Here is an 18828-nt window from a genome sequence, read left to right on the forward strand (position 1 = left end):
TTCCATTTGAGTGCTGTTGTATACCTCTAACTGTATCATGTTAAAATAACGTCATGCAATTAGAACAATGACAGCACAACACTGAAAACTTGTGCTTATAGTAGCAAAAGCTGCAGTGGTCAGACCTGTCTGATATTTATCTGTAGAAATTACACAATCATATCTATGCTCATGCTATGAATAAATTGTATGAGGCTGTTTGCTCTTTACTGTATCTAGAATTAGCATTACAGATCCTTTGTTCTAATACTGAGAGGAGCATGCAGGACTAAATGCCAATCTCGAGGTGAACAGTAGCATTCTTTTTTCTTTTAATGTTTCGCACTGTTCTTGAAAAGAGTTATTTGCCCATAAGAGTTCTTGGTGTTCTGAAATGAAGCTGTAAATGAATGCTGACAACTCTTAATAGCTAGAGTGCAAGTTTCTGATGTATGGGAAACCTTGAAAACTTGTTTTTAAAACTTCCTGAAAGCTGGGAGCCCTCTATGATCAGTTATTTAAACTTTTTGCAGTGTAACTGTAGGTTATACTGAAAATAGGAACCAAAATATTAGGCTTTTAAAGGAGACAGTAGCTTACTTATTCCTGTATGCTGTGGATTACAGCAACATACTGAGGAGAGTCCAGAAGGCCACCAAGGTGATGAGGGGTTTGGAACACCTCTCTTGTGGGAAGAGGCTGAGAGAGCCGGGCCTGTTTAGGGAGATCTCATCAGTGTCTGTAAATCCTTGAAGAGCGGATGCCAAAAGGGTGAAGCACTGGTCTCTTTTCAGTGTTGCCTAGTGCTGGGACAGGAGTCATTGGGCACAAACTGGAACACTGGAGGTTCCATGTAGATACCAGGAAGCACTTCTGTGCTGTGCAGGTGATGGAACATTGATACAGGCTATTCAGAGGCTGTCGAGTCTCTTCCTTGGAGGTCTCCCTAAGATGTCTGGATGCAGGCAAGAGAGAAGTAGAACTAAAAACTCCTGGTTGCGGTTATATAAACTGATTTAAAGATGGTATTGTACCATCATGAAACTCCTGAGGTCTGTGTTGTTAGTGAAAGCGCTGTCTGGATCACAAGCCTTTGCTTCAGTTCAGTTTTCCTAATTACTGCTTCAGAGACACCGGCAGTCATAACATCTTCCATCTTTACTTTCTACACATATGGGCTTCTTGTTTTTGTTTTATCCCGTGTGCAAGATGTATTGGAGACCCAGTTAAACTGCTATAACTCAGAATGTTTTTTCATTGTCTTGAGCTCCCAGCGAATGCGTTTTTCTCTGTCATCGGAGAATATTGGTTATATTGTTCGTGTAGCCTGGGGCCATAAAATACACGTGTGTTTAACTCATAATTGAACAGCATGACAATTACAATGTTGTTTTTTCAGACACCAGTAAGGCAAATGAAAGCTAAACAAGCAAACGTGCAATCCTATGGTGTGACGAGTTCCACAGCACGGCGCATCCTGCAGTCACTAGAGAAGATGTCAAGTCCTCTGGCAGTAAGCAGCACTCCTTTTAATATATTAGTAAAACTTAGTAGATGTGCCAGTAAAGAATGAAAGTCTTCCCTATGTTGAGCCCTGTTTAATTTATTGCATTATTTTTTTCCACAGGATGCTAAAAGAATTCCATCTTCTGTTACCAGTCCACTGTCTTCTGTAAGTTGACCACCAAACCTATTGCATGAAACCCTCTCTCAGGGAAAAAAAACAACTCTAATATTTGGGCGTTCTTTTTTTCTCTTAGCCTGTGGACAGAAGCGTGCTGTGTATCACGGGCTTCCATTCCCCACGAAAACAGGTAAGAACCAGGAACGTCTTAAGCTGAGAAATTGTCTTTGCTTCAGTGCTATCACAAGAAATTTCACAAACCTCGGTGGCAATGTATGCATGAGTACAAGTTAATGTTAGCATTACAGTTATAAATTCATGTCTTGGTTGTGTAGCTAAAAAGTGCCATTCTGCCTGCACTAAATGAAGAGCTGTGAAGATTACTCAGGTTAAACATTTATGTGATCTTTGTGTGGTGGTGTCTTGATATGTCAAATGAAGAAACAACTTTCCTAGAGTGCATAAAGTGGTTTTGTCTTGTTCTGCATCTTGGAGTGAAGCTGTGTGTTAAAATTCCTATTTAGGAAAGCTTGATCTTAAAGAAATTATCACAGATAGCAAAGTAATGATTGAGTGGTCATACAGATTTTGTGCAGGCTTCTGTGTTGATTCAAGCACAGAAAAAGAATACTTCTGTTTACTATCACCATCCAGATAACGAGAAAGAAAACTGTTAATTTCTGTCCTTTATACAATCCCTTGATCGGTGTATAATTAAGTTTACAATCACTTCAGAGTTTCCAAACATCTGAGACTTCCTGCACCTTCTTTTTGTCGTGTGCTAAATTGCAAGATTATTGAAAATAAAGTACAGCTTGTTACCCAATTAACTGCAAGCAAATCTGGTGTGAATTCTCAGTCAAACTGTAGAACCACACCTGTGATAAGGCATTAAGAAAGATCTGCCAAATTTGCAACAGGGAGCTTGAAGTTGTCAGGCAGTAAACGAATGTTGCACACAGCTGTCACTGGGTAAAAGGAGATAGACTGTCTGTTCACAATACTAGGATTCATAATATTTGGCAGGAGAAGGGTGGCCCGTGATGAAAACAATTATTTGTGAAGGACATGGCTCTCCGTTTTCCTGCTGAAGTGAGCGTGTGGTTGACAGAGCTCTTGTACGCTCAGGCAAAACTTTTGCAGTGGGTAGCAGTGATGTATGTGGCATTTCACTTATTTCAAGGATCTGCACCAGACAGAATAGCTCTTGGTGTACTGAACAGCTAACTGGGCAATACTTTGAACAGGGAAGTTAAAGTACTTTAAATCTATTTAGTACAAATCTAAAATGTTAGATGACATATTAGTGAATGAGATTAATTTAATATTATTTGACAACATTTTTTACTTTTTGCTCTACTGTTTGTTTGGCTCTGTAGGAGGAAAATCTATGTAGTATGTAGCTCAGAAGGCCCTATCAGTTGCTTAATGCTTTGAATGATAAATCAATGGGTTAAGCTAGTAAAAACTATCACAGTGTAGGCAGAGGAAGAGAGGGGAGTATTGTAGGAACATGAGTTATTTTGGTTATGGTAGTGTGAATTGTTTTGTCTATGAAACTAAGTGCCAAAGTTTGAAATGAGATTTAGTCAAGCTTTGGCTACTTCTATGTAGCTTCTGTGTAGCTTTCTGGACTTGATCTCTGGTTTTCTGGTGATTTCCCTCTGTGAGTTGAATGCATTTAGAGTTGAGTTCCAAGACTAATAGGATGTTTATAGTTCTGTAAATGTTTTCATCCATAAATACTGCAGTTAGTTTTGGTGCATGAAAGAATAAATTGATTATCGCTTCCCTTTCTAAGATGGAATCTCAGCATCCACCTGTTCAAAGAGTGGTGACACCAAAGGCAATCTCTCTGTCAGGAGTTCTGGCCCGTTATGTCAAGCCATCTCTGACTCCATCTGCTGATTGTAGCAAAATTCACCAGAGAGTAGATACAAAGCACAAAGTAAGTAAATTTTGCAGCCCTTACCTGCCTGGAATGTTTCTGACCAATTCCTATACCGAGATGTTCTTTCTTTGCAGAGTGTACTGCTAGTACATTTGGGATATGCATTAAAACTGTGGGAACTACTGAGAAATAGGTTGAGTTTTTCTGGATTAAATTACATTTTTGGAATGATTAAGTGGCTTGTGGTTGTTTCACAATGTAATGATGTACTGTAGGATCAGGTTGTTTTCAGTGAAAGAATATTAAAAGACAGAAGCGACATTTTCCTTTTGTATCCTCCTGTACACAAAGTTTTCTTTATGTTTTTCTTTCTGAAAAACCACCGCATTCCCAGTATTGGTCTGAGTGTAAAAATGGCCCGGTGTTAAATCTGTGGACCTTATAGGGAAGAGATGAAAGTGGACGGTCATTTCTGATTAATTACTGCTTTGAAACCTCTCAATCTCTGTATCATTTAGCCAGCATAATCTTTCTTTAGAAGAGTTCTAAAAAAGAGCATAGCTGGAACTGCTTGGGTTTTTTTGGGGAGGGAAGGTTGTACTGTTCTGTTTTGTTCTTTGATAAATGATATAACTGAAGCCCTTTTTAAGGGTCGGTAAACTAGCACTAGCTTTATTAACAACTTGATTTGATTCCCTACCATGCAATACTATTATCGTTATGTTTTGTTTAATTATGTTCTTTGGTAGAGAGTTTGACAGATGTGGTTAACTGTTCTGTCAGTTCATCCTCGATGCAAAGAGAAGCAGCAGTACTTGTTTTAGCCCCCAAATGTAGCTGAGCTGTACCTAGAATACTGAATTAGGGAACGAGATTTATTAGCTAGAGGTGTATTTAGTGGTATAAATTAAAAAGCTAGCAAACAAAAATACAAAAAAAAATACGAGTCATTGTCTTTACTTTGCATATAGTATATATCTTCAGCTAAATCTTGAAATAATTTGCAGGAAATGAAAGAGAAGAGTTTGCCTTTAGAACAGCGTGTAGAACCATCTGAAAGGTATGACAGATCTATTAATTTAAGACTAACTTGTATGAAGAAAACTGTCTCCTTTGTCACTATGTTCTGCCTGTATGTCTCTTAGAAAACGCAGTAACAGTTCTCAGTAATGGGAACAAGAATTCTGTATTTTGAGAGCTGTAAAGTCTAAATCACATTTGAAGATCAATATAAGTTTGAAAAAAAAATTTGTTTTTAAGATTGGAAGGAAGATAAACAAGAAGAAAATTAGATTATCAGTGATGTATCAGAAATTATTTCTTTCCCATGTCTATATCCTTAGTAGGATAGGAAGATTGGAAACAAGGTATGTCATTGTAGTGGAAATGCTAAGTCACAGCCTGAAGCAGTGACTGAGCACCTGATGGGGGAGGCAGGGCCAACCCAGGTGAGCTCAGGTACCTGCAGTGCACCTCAGTGACCAGAAGGAGTGTGGAGCCAGACCTTATTTAAGGGTTGGCAGTGGAGGTGAGGGTATCTTGCTGGAGATCCCTGCCTGCCTGAGGCCTTCCAAGGGCAAGCAGCTTTTTTACTTTGTTTCTACATCCATGGCTGCTGCATTTGGGATTATCTTCACTTTCTGTAGCTTAGAACTTAGCTACCCTGCTGTCATTGCTGTGTTTTCCATTGCACTGTAGCATTATAGTTACGATGCTGTATCTGCAGAAAGAGTATTTGCTATTGGAGGCCTTTTTTTCTTTAGGAAGTAAAGACAGTTTAGTTTTCACTTCAATGAAGTCTACAATGTAAGAAATTTCACTTTGGCAGATATTCTGTAGTTTATCAGTTTACTTATTGGCAATGGAACCATTTATCCATCTTGATATTCTCTGGAGTAAGACCTATTAGTTTTAGTTAGGATGAGAACCCGGAGCTTTACAGAACCTTTTGAGGCCAAGTGCCAGCTTGTTCCTAAAACGAAGTTCTCAGGGAGTTAACAGTTGTAATTGTCCAGAGGAGATTGATCTGTGCTATACTGCTTACTTGGTTTAGGTAGGTAGGATGAGTTCTCCAGATAACGTCAATAGCTTTCCTTTCTGGACTAATAGTTTGTTCTGTAAAGCTTGACTGAAGGCACTTTGCACTCTAAGGTTACCTTTTAGGGTGTGGATTTTTCTCTTCAAACAACAGTAACAGGGCTCTGTTCATCTGCCAAGCAATTCCAGTGTGGCCTGGGGCATTCTTTGGCTCATAATAAAAAACAAAATGAAACAACCAACAAAACAACACCTCAACGCTTTGATTTAGCATTTAAAAGTATGACTTCACAGCAGCTGCCTTGTCAGGGGTGTGAGAGGTTGGCTTTAAGGTTTTGGTCTTAATGAAAAGAGGCGTTCAGTTTGACTTGTGGTTTCATTCCAAACAGCTCTGAATCGTCTTTTGTTGAAATCCATTCTACTCCTCCATGTAGAGATTCAGAATACATACTGCATTTTATTTTGTACGCAATGTTTATTGCACTATTGCAATGTTGCAGTGTCTTACTTTTTGTCCATAGAGTAGATAAGCTGGCATACTGGTTAAACTATTTTCAACTTACAAAGGGCTATTTGTTCTTTAAACTTGCCTGGTTGTGGGATGGATTTACTTGAAGCCTGACAAATGTCTTTGCCCCTTGAAGCTGATACGTGTTAAGAGAAAGAGGGAAACAGACTATTATATGCAGGCTATAGTTGTCTGTACAAATATCTATTTTGACATAAGACTTTTTTCAGAATTCTGATTGACTGACAGTTTGGTTTAGAGAAAAGCCTGAGCTTTATGGCCTTAGGGATCTGGCTTCCCCTCAACAGTTACAGTGCTAATCAAGCTGCTTTCAAGTGTCTGACAAGTTTAGACTGATTCTTTTCCTCAGTCTTCCAGAAACTGGACCTGGTGTCTTCCAATGTCAACTAATAGATTACTTTAACAACTGATGGGATAAGCATTGATATAATGATTTATTTTTTTTTCCCAGGGATATTTCATTTTGTTGCCACAGTACTTCTGATGTTATTTCTTATTTCACTTCTGGTTTGGGGTACGTTTTCTTCTCTTAACCACTTGCATTGGGAAATCTTTCTGGTTTTGATCTAGGCTTTCATAATAAACAGAGAAATGCCTTTGTATGCATTACAAAAGGGATCTGTGTTCGTGTCTGAAAAGACTTCTGGAATGTTGGCATAGCCAAACACCTCTGCTGTTCCTGCTGATGGCCACATAAAAGCCTGAGCTGCTTCTCAAACTTCTTGCCATCTTAAAGGCTTGCTCTGCTGTTGGCGGTGTTTCCCTTATGTGCATATGTGCACTTTTTGTGTATTTTCATGAGTTGTTCTTTTTATATCCTTGTAGAGTTAATGTTTATCACAGAACTGGAGAACCAGTCCACGTCTGGGCTAATTAAAAGAAACATTAGAAATTATCGATATGAATCAGCTGTTCTATTTCAGGTCTTCTGGCTTAGTCATTATTTCCATATGGATGTTGCAACTTTATGTATGTCATTTTCCTTCCTGTTCTTTTTTAAAACTTGATTTTCTATATAGCAGTAATTGTATTTACCGGCATTTAGGAACTTTTGAAGCAGCTTAACTGTTTCTTCTGATTCTGATGAAGAGGATTCATTTCAAGGACTAATGATGGCTACAATAGCTCAAAAAGAAATTGACAATTTTTTCTTATTTTTCTTTCCTTTTTTTTTTTTTTTTAAACCCCATCCCATGTGTTGTTATTCAGTGCTAGCAATTCAACCTACCCCAAATTCAGTACTCCTGCATCCAATGGTCTGTCTTCAGGAGTAAGTGGTGTTGGCAAGATGAGAAGGGTAAGAGGAGTGCACTACGTGTCAAAGTCTGGACAAGAACAGGTAGGTGACTCTTGCATTGATTGTTGTCTTTGAGATGACTGAAGTATATCAGTTTTATTGCCTCATAGTAAATGATAAGAATGCAGCCTTAGGATTTTTTCTTGTGGGTTTCAGAGCAAACTCGTATTTACTTACTCTGAACCTTGCTTATGAAGTTCTGAATTGGTAGTTCTGCTACGCTGGAGATTCCTCGTACTAGGAAGTTTCCCACTAGCAGTTAAATGAATGAATCCTAAGAGTAGGAATGTTTTGGTGGAGGTTTGTATGGTTTCTATAATGCAGCGATACTTGAAACAAGTGTCAAGTATGTAAACAAAGCTTATTGAATTTATTCTTTCCTGTTTAAGTCTTGTACGGGCCAGGAGTCCAAAAGAGAATTAGAAAATGGTGTTCTGCATGTCTGCTAATGATGACTTAGGATTGCTGATACTTACTGAACTTGTGGTGAAAGGTTTTTTTTCCTGTTTTAAGGGGAAAAGATCTATTTTATCAAACTGTAGCCACAAATATTCAAGATTATTTTTCTGATTGGATGTTATCTGAGCTGCCTATGACTGTATCTTTAGTGTCAGTCTTTATGTTGGTCTTTTAGCTGATGCAATATAAAGAAATCATAAACAATGGAGTATGTTTATGTAATTCAAATAAAATAGTGATGCAGATAAAAATAGCTAAGTTCCATTAACTTTTCAGACCATAATAGTGAAACACTTGTAAGTCGTAGGATACGCTTGAATGTCTGTAGTACCAATTTATCCCTCTGCTTAGTCATTCATTTCTATTTAGATCTTGGTGCTTCTGTGCAGCCTGTGATTAGATTAGCAGTTCTCATTTAAACCCTAACTCATTCAGTCTTGGTTATCAAATAGCTTAAAAGGCAAGAACAAACGCTGTTGTTTTTAAGATGTACTGATATATGATTTGCATCCTTACATGTGGTATAGGCTGGATTTACCAGAGTAAATGTTCTTTCATCTGTAGTTTTCTTTGTAGGTATTTTGTGTTTTGCTGTGTGGGTTCAGTACACAATACTTTAAATGTTATATTTGTTCCAAATTCGTTGTTGTAGCGAATCAGAGCGGAGCAGGATGAGAAAGTAGCATGTTTTGTAAAAGAGAAAAATTTTACTTTACAACTCTAGGAAGTGGAGGAACCGGTACTCCCAAAAATATCCCTACCCATCAGTACTGCATCTCTGGCTCCATTCAACTTTAGTTTTCTGACTAGCAGTACTGTCTCATCGTCACCAAGCACTGTTTCAACATCAGTGATGAACAAGTTGAATCTATGTTGTATGCTATAAATGCTTTCCTGTATGAGTCTGTATCTGCTCTTTTGCAAGTTAACTTCTGTGGTGCTCATGAAATTAACTGGTGTTAGTTCATACTGAGTTGAGTAAGTCAGAGCTGTATTGCAGTTTGGAGAGAAAAATGCAGTTTTTTGATTGTCAGTCTTAGACTTGCAAATGTCTGGTTTGGTTTTGGAACTGTGGCAGAAAATGAAGTTGCATCAGCTTCTTTTGCATTTAAGAAATCAGATGAGAAAAAGGACGAAACTCCTGCAGCAAAGAGAGGCTTCTCTTTTGGTAACGTGGAGTCGGCTCCTGCCTCGCAGTTTGTTTTGGGAAGGACAGAAGAGAAACAGGATTCTGTCAGTTCTGCTCCTCCGTTACTGTTTGGGAAGAAAGTTGAGAATGAAGAGTCAAAGGCACAACCTGTCTTTTCCGTTGGGCAGCCTGAATGTACCAAAGAAGAAAGCACAGCAAAACCTATGTTCAACTTCAGCTTTGTTAAACCATCGGAGAAAGAAACTGAGCAGGCAAAGCCAACTTTTTCATTTGGGGCCCAAGCCAATACTTCAGGTAAGCAGAATATCTTTTGTCTTCAGTTGTCTAAGTCCCTCAGATGGTACCTCTGAAGTCATAAGTTACAGAATCTGTAGGAGTTGCTGGGTTCATGTACTGGAGCTTTAGAAAAAGCTTAATTACTCTGTGCAGTGTGATTTGTGTTCCAGTTGTTGACGTATAGACAATTAGTAGAATTCCTGTTTTGATTTCAGTGAGTTTTAAGACTAGGTTTAGACAAAAAATATATACATATTGTCACACATTAAGGAACCTGTATTGCATCCCACATGAGCATGGATGGTTTGTATGGTTTCTGTGCTAGCAGCATAGTTGGTGGTACAGTCTTAAGCGTGGTGACAGAGGCCTCATGCGATGGTTTTCATAGTGAAAGGGGATGTGAGGAGGTGTCTCATTCATGTGTTCTTGCAGCTGTGCTGCTGCAATTTACTGCCATGAAGGTGTGGAAATTGCTTAATAGGTACTACACAGTTTTGTGCATCTTTAACCTTCTGAAAGAGCGGGCTGAAAGATTTTAGTAACAATTGCCATGTGGAAGAATTCTGATTCTGATTTCATGACTTATCAGCCATGGTTTGCAGAACAGCGTTCATTACTCACTTCTACTAACTTTGGAAGTTATAAGGGAAGGAACAGAGAGAATAAAAGCAACGCATGGGGTTATGGTTCTTATGATTGAGTTGAAGTTCTGGAGTTTGATTTAACCATGGAAATTTGATGAAACACCTTGTGTAAAAATGAGATTTTAACGAGCCTTCTTCAGCACAGTAGAGAGTCCCTTAAAAGTGGCTGTCACGGGTTACTTAGATTTACCTATGCCCGTGACAGGGGAAGCCACCCCGTGGGCCCCCTCCCGGGGCCCGGAAAGGAGGGGGAAAAAGGGAGTGGGATAAAACAGCGACAATCTAAGGAGGAAAAACTTATTTTACTAAATATGATACCGAAATACAAGATAACACAATATAATATAATTGAGGCTAACAAATTGAACAAAACAGAGAGAGAGAGTCCCCGAAAACCGAGAGGCCTACTGTGAACTCTAGGCGACACGGCTGGAACGCTTCCCACTCTCCGAGAAGTTCGAGAGAAGAAGGAGGGCACTCCAGCCTGGGAACGAGATTATACAGCGTCCTGGTCCCGTGACTTATCATTAACCCTGTTGTTCTCTGGGATATGTAGTCTTCTTCTGTGGACTGCACATTCAATAGAAGTATCCATACTTTACATGATGTTATGATGTGGAATACTGATAGCAAAATTACAAAATTACAAAACCATGACAGTGGCATAGATGAAAAGGGTCCGTAACTTCTGGAAAAACAGCAGTGGGAAATCAAGAACAGGGTCAGGTGTAATAATGAGAGAGCAGAAGCTTAGGGAAAGCTGAAGAACTGCATACTTTAAAAGATAACTTTAAATGTAAAATTGCACTCAGTACTTTGTGACAGTTCTGTAACAGGGGGCTGTTCTCTGTGGCTCCCAAAAGCAGGTCTTGAAAGTACTGAAGTACAGTGAGCTTAAGCCAAAAGAGTGAGGCTGCAGGATGATGGGCTTAGCCAGCTTTAGGGCTGTAGGCACAGGGCTGTAATTTCAGGAGAGGCTACAAAAGCAGCTGTACCACTGTGGGTTGTTTTTTTTTTGCTGTGTTATTTAGCAAACTACAGAAGTGTTGCAGGTAATGCATGTTGTTCTTCTCAGAGCATCTGAAGAATAGTTTTGTTTGAGGAGCTGAGATGTACTGGTTCATTCTGGTTCCAGTTGTTATAGCCAGTGCTTGGTGTCCGTAACTACTAAAGCCTAGAACTGTGGTGGTGTCATCATTCTTCACAATTCTCCCATTCCTTTAATTGCACATGGCAGCGATCAGTGTATTAAACCTGGATTTTATGTAATCCACAGTAGCTGGATAATAGTTGAGACATCGTCCAGCATTTCTCCTTGTACAGTGGCTGGAACAGGGTCTCTCTGTTGCGCTTGGTTTGCCGTCTTGCAGCGTTTTATGTTCTGTTCTCCCTCTCAGATCAAGGAGCAGCAAAGCCATCCTTCAGCTTCTTGAGCTCTAGTTCCTCCAGCGCAGCCGTACCTGCCACTTCAGCCAACAGCAGCAGCCTGTTTGGCAGCGTCACTTCTTCCTCCAACCCTGCACCAGTTCCCACTCCCTTTGTGTTTGGGCAAGCCAGCAACACTGTGAGCAGCACCGCTTTTGGCAATTCTGCAGAATCTACAGCATCTCAGTCATTTGGCTTCTCTCAAGAAAACAAACCCACCACCACATCTTCCACCACTGGTGCAGCAGTTAATCCATTTGTCTTCGGTTCAGGAGCCAACAGTAGCAATGCAGCAAGTTCTGGCTTTACCTTTGGAGCCACGGCCACATCGAGTTCAACAGGTACATTTAAGCAGGTGCTTTTGTTTTTGCTCTTAGATCACAAAAGTGGAGCAGGGAAAGAGTGTTTCCTGGAGAACAGGTAGGGAAAATGCGTGGAAATTGAGAAAAGTAGTGAATATTTACATCCAACAATATATAAACAGTGCTATTGCTTGGGGCTCAGGTCAAGTTTTGAGGCAGTCTGGGAAATACAGTTTAGGGATCAACTGGCTGTGGTGATATTTTGTGCATTGGATAATCCTTTACTGGCTTTCATTTGCATAGGAACTTGTCATTGTGAGAATGAATTTCCCTCTTCTCAGTATCCATCCAGTGCTGAAGGTTAAAAGTTAGTTTTAACTTGAATTTTTCTCTCCCATACCTAAAACTCTTCAAGCGTTGTAAATAACATCAAGATTTGTACTATCCACCCTTCACAAGTGTATATTACAAACACAGTATTGATATATGCAGCTGCTGCTTTGTAAAGCGTGACTTCTAATGAGCACGATAGCCAGTCCTTCATTTTCTTGGTCTTCATAATCTTCAAATCTTCATAAAAGTACTGGAATGCCTTTTAGTCCATCTTAACTTCTGTTTTCCTTCCTGGAAAAACAATCAGCCATTCCGAGTTACGTTGCAGCAGTTGGTATTTTTATGTTGCGTGACGTCTGCTTAAATTGCATTTAGATTAATAGCGCTATTTAGAAGGTCTCTTTTTGCTCAGCAGAAATGTGTATGTTTGAAGTCACAGCTCAGTCCTGTATTTTTTTCTCATTATTTCTGCTGGCCATGCAGAACCAAAGCAGCTAATTGAATGAGCTTGTTTGCTATTATATGGAGAGACAGAATTATTCTGGTAGCTCAGTTAGGTCCCTGCAAGCCTGATGTGGTCTCCAGAAATTGATAATTGTAAACATTTGGATGAGGAAGGGGTGCAGTTGCTTATGAGAGGAAAGATTGGTGTTCTCCTCATTCTAGTAGATCAGGAGCTGTGTTTTGAACGCTTAAAATAATACAAATAAGTGAGTGAGTGTTCTTTACCCGTGGTATAAATAATCTTAGTAATACAAATCAGCCTGTGCTATTTGTGGGAGCCTGCTTCTAGAGCCTGAATGGCTAACAGTAATTTGAGTCTAGACAACCCGTGTTTGAGGTGTGCGTTGTCTGACTCCTTTAAGTATGCTGTTTTTCATGTAACTTACAAGAAAAGGTAGGATTCCTATCATGAATGAGGTGCTGTTTGTTGTTTTACCTACTTGGCTGCAAACATAAAGCTCTGTAACAAACAAAACAACTCAGCACATACTGAAATTTCTCTTCTTTTCCTTTAGGGTCATCCTCTACATTTGTCTTTGGGTCTGGGTCTTCAGCGCCTGCTGCTGGACCAGCATTTGGTGCCAGTCAGCTACCAGCATTTGGCCAGAGCCAGGGCCCTGGCCAGCCAAATGCTCCCAGCTTTGGATCCTTGTCGACATCACTGTTTTCATCTGGCTCTCAGCCTGCGCCTCCTGCCTTCGGCTCTGTGACAAGCAGTACTGTGTTTGGACAGCAATCGAGCCAACAGCCAGGTTTTGGCTCCGGCGCCTCCAATGCTGGTGAGTGTTGACCATCCTTTTCGTTTCAGGTCTCAAAGAGAGCTTGGTTAGTCAGTGAGTTGGTTTCCATGAAGTGCAGCTGAAGTTTAGTGAATGAAATTACTTCTGCCTTTTGTACATACTCTACTGTAAGAATTGCTCTCCATAGAGGGAGTAGACACAGGGTTAAGTATTTTGCATCTGATTCCTTACTGCCGGAGAGGTACACTACCTTCACCAATAGGTTGTACATTGTTGTATATTGTGTGCATGCAGCCATAGACTAATGGCAGTACAGGTAGCAGCAGACAGTTCCTTAGCAATTTGCCAGCAGTCTAAAAATCTCTTTATGATGCTCTACTGAAACAAATGATGTTGTCTAGGTGTTGTTCCTGTTGTAACTTAGCATTTCTGGTAAACCTCCCTCCCACCCCAAGCTGTGCCGCCTTGAGCAAGGTCTAAGCAATGTATGTTAGAGGTGGTGGGAGGAAGGAGGGGAGGACTTTCCTGGAAAGAACAAACTCAAATTTCAACTTTCTTATTCCCTTCTCCTTCTACCCTGTCTTTCTCAGGTCCCGTATTCCAGTTTGGGAGTAGTACTTCTAATTTCAACTTCACGAGTAACCCAGAAGTATTTACTTTTGGTGCAAATCCTCCTGCACCGGCAGCATCAGTACAACCTTCCGGCTCTTCAGGATTTTCATTCAGCCAACCTGCAACGTTTACAGTGGGGTAAGAGACCAAATCAGATTTTCACTTGAGCTTTTGGTACTATCTGTGGAGCGCAGGCAGCCTCTACTGATGTTAAATTGTGAGGTGCTCAGATGTACTTCGGAATTTATGTCTAAGGACAGCATCTCTCCTCGCTCTGTTAGTGTGACTGGCTAAGTAGGCAACGATGGCTTTATAGCAGCACAGCTCTCAGAAATATCATGCAGCCATGAGAAGTGTTCTTGAAAAATAAGATCTGAATTGAGCTGTTACGCTGCTGCTTACCTGCTGAATGAGAGAGATTTCATTGCTTTTGGTTTCTGGAACTCTCTTCCCGTTCATCATACGTTGTCTGTTGCCAGCTGCTGAGCAGTGAGCAGCCAGATGATAAAACAGTTGTTCTGGAATATCTGCTCAGTGCTGCTACTGAACTGTCAGCTAACAGTAGGGAACGTCAGCTGGGTTTAGACCGTCGTGAGACAGGTTAGTTTTACCCTACTGATGATGTGTCGTTGCGCTAACTCTGCGTTGTCCTAACTCTGTGCTACCGGTTTCTATTCATAGGACTGATGGAAAAAATATTTTCTCTGCCTCCGGATCTTCAGTTCCCGGTCGGAAGATAAAGACTGCAATTAGACGTAAAAAGTAATCGGCAGATTGGTAAAGCAACTTTCAAAGCAGCTGCTGCCCTGCATTATTCAGTTGTTGGGATCGTACCTCGTGCTGGGTTAGCTGAAGTCAGATCTGCCTAAAGAAATATAAAACTTTGCTGCCCTTTCCTTCTCTCTCTGGTGTAGTTCATTTTGTAACAACTAGAGTTGGCAACAGCACCGTTCTCAAGCAAAACTATTTTAGAATCCAGCAAGTTACTTCTTTCACTGACTTGGCATGGTTCGGCTATAGAGATGAATATAGCCCGCACAGTGAATGGCTTGTACAATACCTCTTCATCTGCACCACTATGTGCGTTCATCCTGTGCAGCAGGAGGAGAACAGCTGGGAGCTGGAGGTGCTGCAGGCCCAGCTGGAGGGCGAGCGGCTCCACTGCCAGGAGCTGCAGCGCCGCTGGGCTGCCGAGAGATGTGAACTGCAGAAGGCGGCAGAGCGGGAGCGGCAGCTGCTGACCGACCAACTGCGCTGTGCCTGGGAGAAGCAGCAGGCCCAGGAAGAGCAGCAGCTGAAGGAGTGGGAGCAGCGGCAGCGGGCGACGGGGACCCGTCAGCTGCTGCTCTGGAAGGAGGCCGAGCTGCGCGCGACAAAGGAGCAGCTGCAGCGTGATTGCGATGCAGCCCTGCGCCAGGCTCGGGAGCTGCAGCAGCAGCTGGCCAAGGTGCTGAGGAACCCCCCCAGCAGCGAGGCGGCCCATGCCCAGCTGCAGGACGTCCTCAGCAAGCTGCGCTGGGAGACGGATGGTGAGCAGCCCGCCTGCATCCGCCACCTCCAGCATCAGCTGGAGCTGGAGAGGAGGCTCTTCACCTATTACATCTTGGGGAGCTGGGCAGACGTGCTCCGTAACGCAATGTCCTGCTCCCAGGAAAAAGAGGGAGCTCTGCACTGCCACCGTGCAGAGCAGGGCTCCAGTCGACTTGCCGTGAAGGATGCTCATGTCCAGGTGAGATGACACACTGAGAGAGTGGGGATTGTTCAGCCTGGGGAGGGGAGGCTCTGGAGAAACCACAGAGCGGCCCTCCAGTGCCTGAAGGAGAACTGGGGAAAGCTGGAGATGTACTGGTTGTAAGGGAGGGTAGTGATACAACAAAGGACAATGCCCTGAAAGTAGAAGAGGGGAGATCTGGATGAGATATAATAAGACAGGACACCATGAGGGGGCAGAGGCGCTGGCACAGGCTGCCCAGAGAGGCTGTGGTTGCCACACGCCTGGCAGTGCCCCAGGCCAGGCTGGACGCACCTTTGGGCAACCTGACCTAGTGGAAGTTGTCCCTGCCCTTGGCATGGGCTTGGAACGGGAGAGTCTTGAAGGCCCCTTCCTACAGAAACCATTCTGTTATTCTATGATTTTCTGGTTCTAGGTGCCAGAGACAGCCAAGGAAGACCTGGGGCTCCCGGGCAGCCGGCCCTCTCCCCGCCGGGGCCCGGCACAGCCCCCCACCTGCCCTGCGCAGCGGGAGGAGAAGAGGCAGGAGCTGAAGGCACTGCAGGCCCAGCTGGAGGGCGAGCGGCTCCGCTCCCAGGAGCTGCAGCGCCGCTGCGCTGCTGAGAGACGTGAGCGGCAGGAGGCGGCAGAGCGGGAGCGGCAGCTGCTGGCCGACAAACTGCGCTCCAAGTGGGAGCGGGTGCGGGTGTCAAAGCTGCAGCGCCTGCAGGAGCAGAGCCTGAGGCAGTGGCAAGCAGAGATCTGCCAACTGCTGCAGGAGAAGGAGGCCCAGCTGCACCAGATGCAGGAGCTGCTGCAGAAGCGGCGCAACAACACCATCCGCCAGGCATGGCAAATGCAGCGGCAACTGGCGGAGGCGCTGCTGAGGAGCGACAGCAGCAGAGCGGACCGCAGAATGCAGCAGGAAGTCCAGCGGCAGCTCTGCTGGAAGTCCCGTGCAGAGCAGGCCGTGGAGAGCAAGCGCCTCCAGTGTGAGCTGCAGGAGCAGAGAAGACGCTTCCTGCAGTACATCCTGGAGCACGTGGAGGGGCAGCCACGCGTCTTCTTCAACAGGGCCAGGGCCTGCCATCGGGCTGTAGCAGAGGTGGGTGTTCAGGCTACAGAGCAACAAGAGGCCTGCCCACCTGAGCGCAGGGAGCAGCAGGAGCAGAACACCCATCTGCTGAGTAAGCTGAAGGAGCTGCAGAGACGGTGCAGCCTCCTTGAAGAGAAGAGCAGAAGCTCTCAGCAGATGTGGGAGGAGGTGGAGTGGCTCAAGGACAAGATGCGTACGCTCTGCCTCCGTACCCAGCAGCTGCTGGAAATAGTCCAGCAGCTCAAGGAGGCCTCTTCCACATCCAAAGAGGCCACAGAGAAGGCAGAGGACATCAACCAGCTGCAGGGACAGCATCTGGAAAAGGAGAATGAGATGGCCAAGGAAGACCCGGGGTTCCCAGGCAGCACAAGCAGCAAGCTGCTGGAGCAGTGCAGCTACCTCCAACAAGCCCTGAGCAACCTGGAGAGTCACTGCCAGGCCCTGAAGGCCCAGAACCACCTGCTGAGAGACCTCCAGCAGGCTGACATCAAGCTTGGAGCTCTCAGCAAGCGTCTGGAGGAAAAATGCACACAGCTCCAGGAGATGGGGAAAAAGCTGAGGCCACACAGAAATCCCAAACAGGAATGCCCCAATCCCCAGGAAAAGCCGGGGGAGTCAAAAGAGTGGCCAGTGGCAGTCTGCATCTACATTTTCGCAGACCATCACCACCAATACGAAGATTCATAGCTCGTCACAGCTACAAAATCCTTATGAGGGCCCTAATGAGGACCCAGAAAACGAGCTTCCACTGACAGCTGGACAATACGTTTACATCTGTGGAGACATGGATGAGGATGGCTGGTTTCTGGGAGAGCTGACGGACGGCACAAGAGGACTGGTCCCTTCCAATCTGGTGGAAGAAGTTTCAGACGATGACCTGGATATCACCGTGCCTCCAGGGCTTCGTGATCTCCTGCTGGATACCGATGATGAAGAGAGACCAGGCAGCAGGAGCAGGGGCAGAAAGTGATGGTCACCATCCAGAAATCTGTGTCCGTGTGTTGGCTCAGCCTGGGGGACGCCAAGATTCCTCTCCATAAGACAGCAACATCCCATCAAGATTCCACCTTTCTGGATGAAGGCTACCTCATGCTCCACTTGATGTTCAAGTGGAGTGTGGTCCATCAGCAGGAAGGCCTTAAAAATTCATCCCTTGTAAGACTGAGAATTTATTACATTGGACTTTAATAAAACAACAAAAAACAACAAAAAACACCAAAAACACCAAAACAATTTTAAAAAATTTATATATTATATGTTATTTATATATTATATATATTATAATATATGATTATATAATATATATTATAATATACATAATATACATTATATACATAATATATATAATATAATAAATACAATGATAAATAATATTATATTATATATATTATAATATTAAAAAAATACTAATAAAAATAACCAAACCCAAAAAGTGTGTCCAGTCTTCTTGTTTTTAGACAGTCTGCTTTTGTAAAGGTACAAGGAAAGGTAGAGGCTGAGGAAAGCCTCCAAAGTCTTTCTCAAGCGCTCTACCTACAAGTATTAGAATGAAGAGAGAAAGGAATCATCACTGCTTGCCTCTGTTCTTTGGGACACCTTAAGCACCTTGGAAGGCCGCACTTCCTGAGCCCTACAGACAGTCTGTCCCAAAGCAGCTGTTTGATCATTTCCATTGGGTGACAATGCATAGTGCTTGCATCGTCTGCGGGCACGGACTCAGATGCAAATCCACATCCTTAACTGTAGGTCCGTACATCCTTTATATACATGCTCCAGCTCCCCCTTGAAATTTTCTTTCTGTCCCTACATGTCAGCAGGGCACTTAGCAAGACTCCTTCACGTCTAGACACCAACTGCCCATACAAGTGTGTTTGATAATGCACACGGCTGCGGCCAGCACTCTGTGTAAAGAGAAGCTGTCAGAGAGCTGCACATCAGGGAGGGGTTTCTTGGTCTCAGCCTCTGCTTGCTTTTCTGGCTGGCTGTGAGGGACGCTCACGACCAGGTGAGATGGCACACACAGGGCGTGGATCTCTGGGAGATAGGAGAGTTACATTCCTTGGAGCCAGATGTGCGTTCTTCATTCTCGAGTGTTGAAATCTCTTCTGGTGACAAAGCTGGTGAGACTCAGACAGAGGGATGCCGGTGGATGAGAAGGCCAAAAAGACAGCAAGAGCTGGAACAGTACCTGTGGGAGATGCTGATGAGCATGGACTTGA

At 43.2% G+C, this 18828-nt stretch overlaps 2 protein-coding genes across 4 annotated transcripts in view; both read left to right on the plus strand.

Annotated features, from left to right (window-relative positions):
* LOC146752365 (nuclear pore complex protein Nup153-like) overlaps positions 1-14468 on the plus strand; it is an 88920-nt gene extending 74452 nt beyond the window's left edge. For all 3 annotated transcript variants that reach the window (XM_085531969.1, XM_085531970.1, XM_085531968.1), the window contains exons 6-15: positions 1379-1492; positions 1607-1651; positions 1740-1793; positions 3405-3551; positions 4502-4554; positions 7270-7399; positions 9134-9260; positions 11284-11652; positions 12966-13229; positions 13781-14468. In XM_085531969.1, the coding sequence (XP_085388095.1) occupies positions 1379-1492; positions 1607-1651; positions 1740-1793; positions 3405-3551; positions 4502-4554; positions 7270-7399; positions 9134-9260; positions 11284-11652; positions 12966-13229; positions 13781-13944 (1467 nt within the window). In that variant the 3' untranslated portion in view covers positions 13945-14468. The remainder of the gene's footprint in view (positions 1-1378; positions 1493-1606; positions 1652-1739; positions 1794-3404; positions 3552-4501; positions 4555-7269; positions 7400-9133; positions 9261-11283; positions 11653-12965; positions 13230-13780) is intronic.
* A 951-nt stretch (positions 14469-15419) lies between these two features.
* Positions 15420-17834, plus strand: LOC146752367 (uncharacterized). Its single transcript, XM_085531971.1, has 2 exons — positions 15420-15531; positions 15950-17834. Exons 1-2 carry the CDS (start codon positions 15439-15441, stop codon positions 17294-17296), a joined length of 1440 nt encoding a protein of 479 aa, XP_085388097.1. The 5' UTR covers positions 15420-15438; the 3' UTR covers positions 17297-17834.
* Positions 17835-18828: the final 994 nt, after the last annotated feature.

The sequence above is a fragment of the Coturnix japonica genome, unplaced genomic scaffold, assembly GCF_054131305.1.
Source record: "Coturnix japonica strain WE unplaced genomic scaffold, WE-NBRP24 Scf046, whole genome shotgun sequence".
NCBI lineage: Eukaryota > Metazoa > Chordata > Aves > Galliformes > Phasianidae > Coturnix > Coturnix japonica.

Bases quoted from the DNA above. Each gene is read 5' to 3' on its own strand.
- LOC146752367 (XM_085531971.1), top strand. From the start codon at position 15,439: ATGTCCTGCTCCCAGGAAAAAGAGGGAGCTCTGCACTGCCACCGTGCA. The intron at 15,532-15,949 runs GTGAGATGACAC...TTCTGGTTCTAG, and splicing joins TGAAGGATGCTCATGTCCAG to GTGCCAGAGACAGCCAAGGA.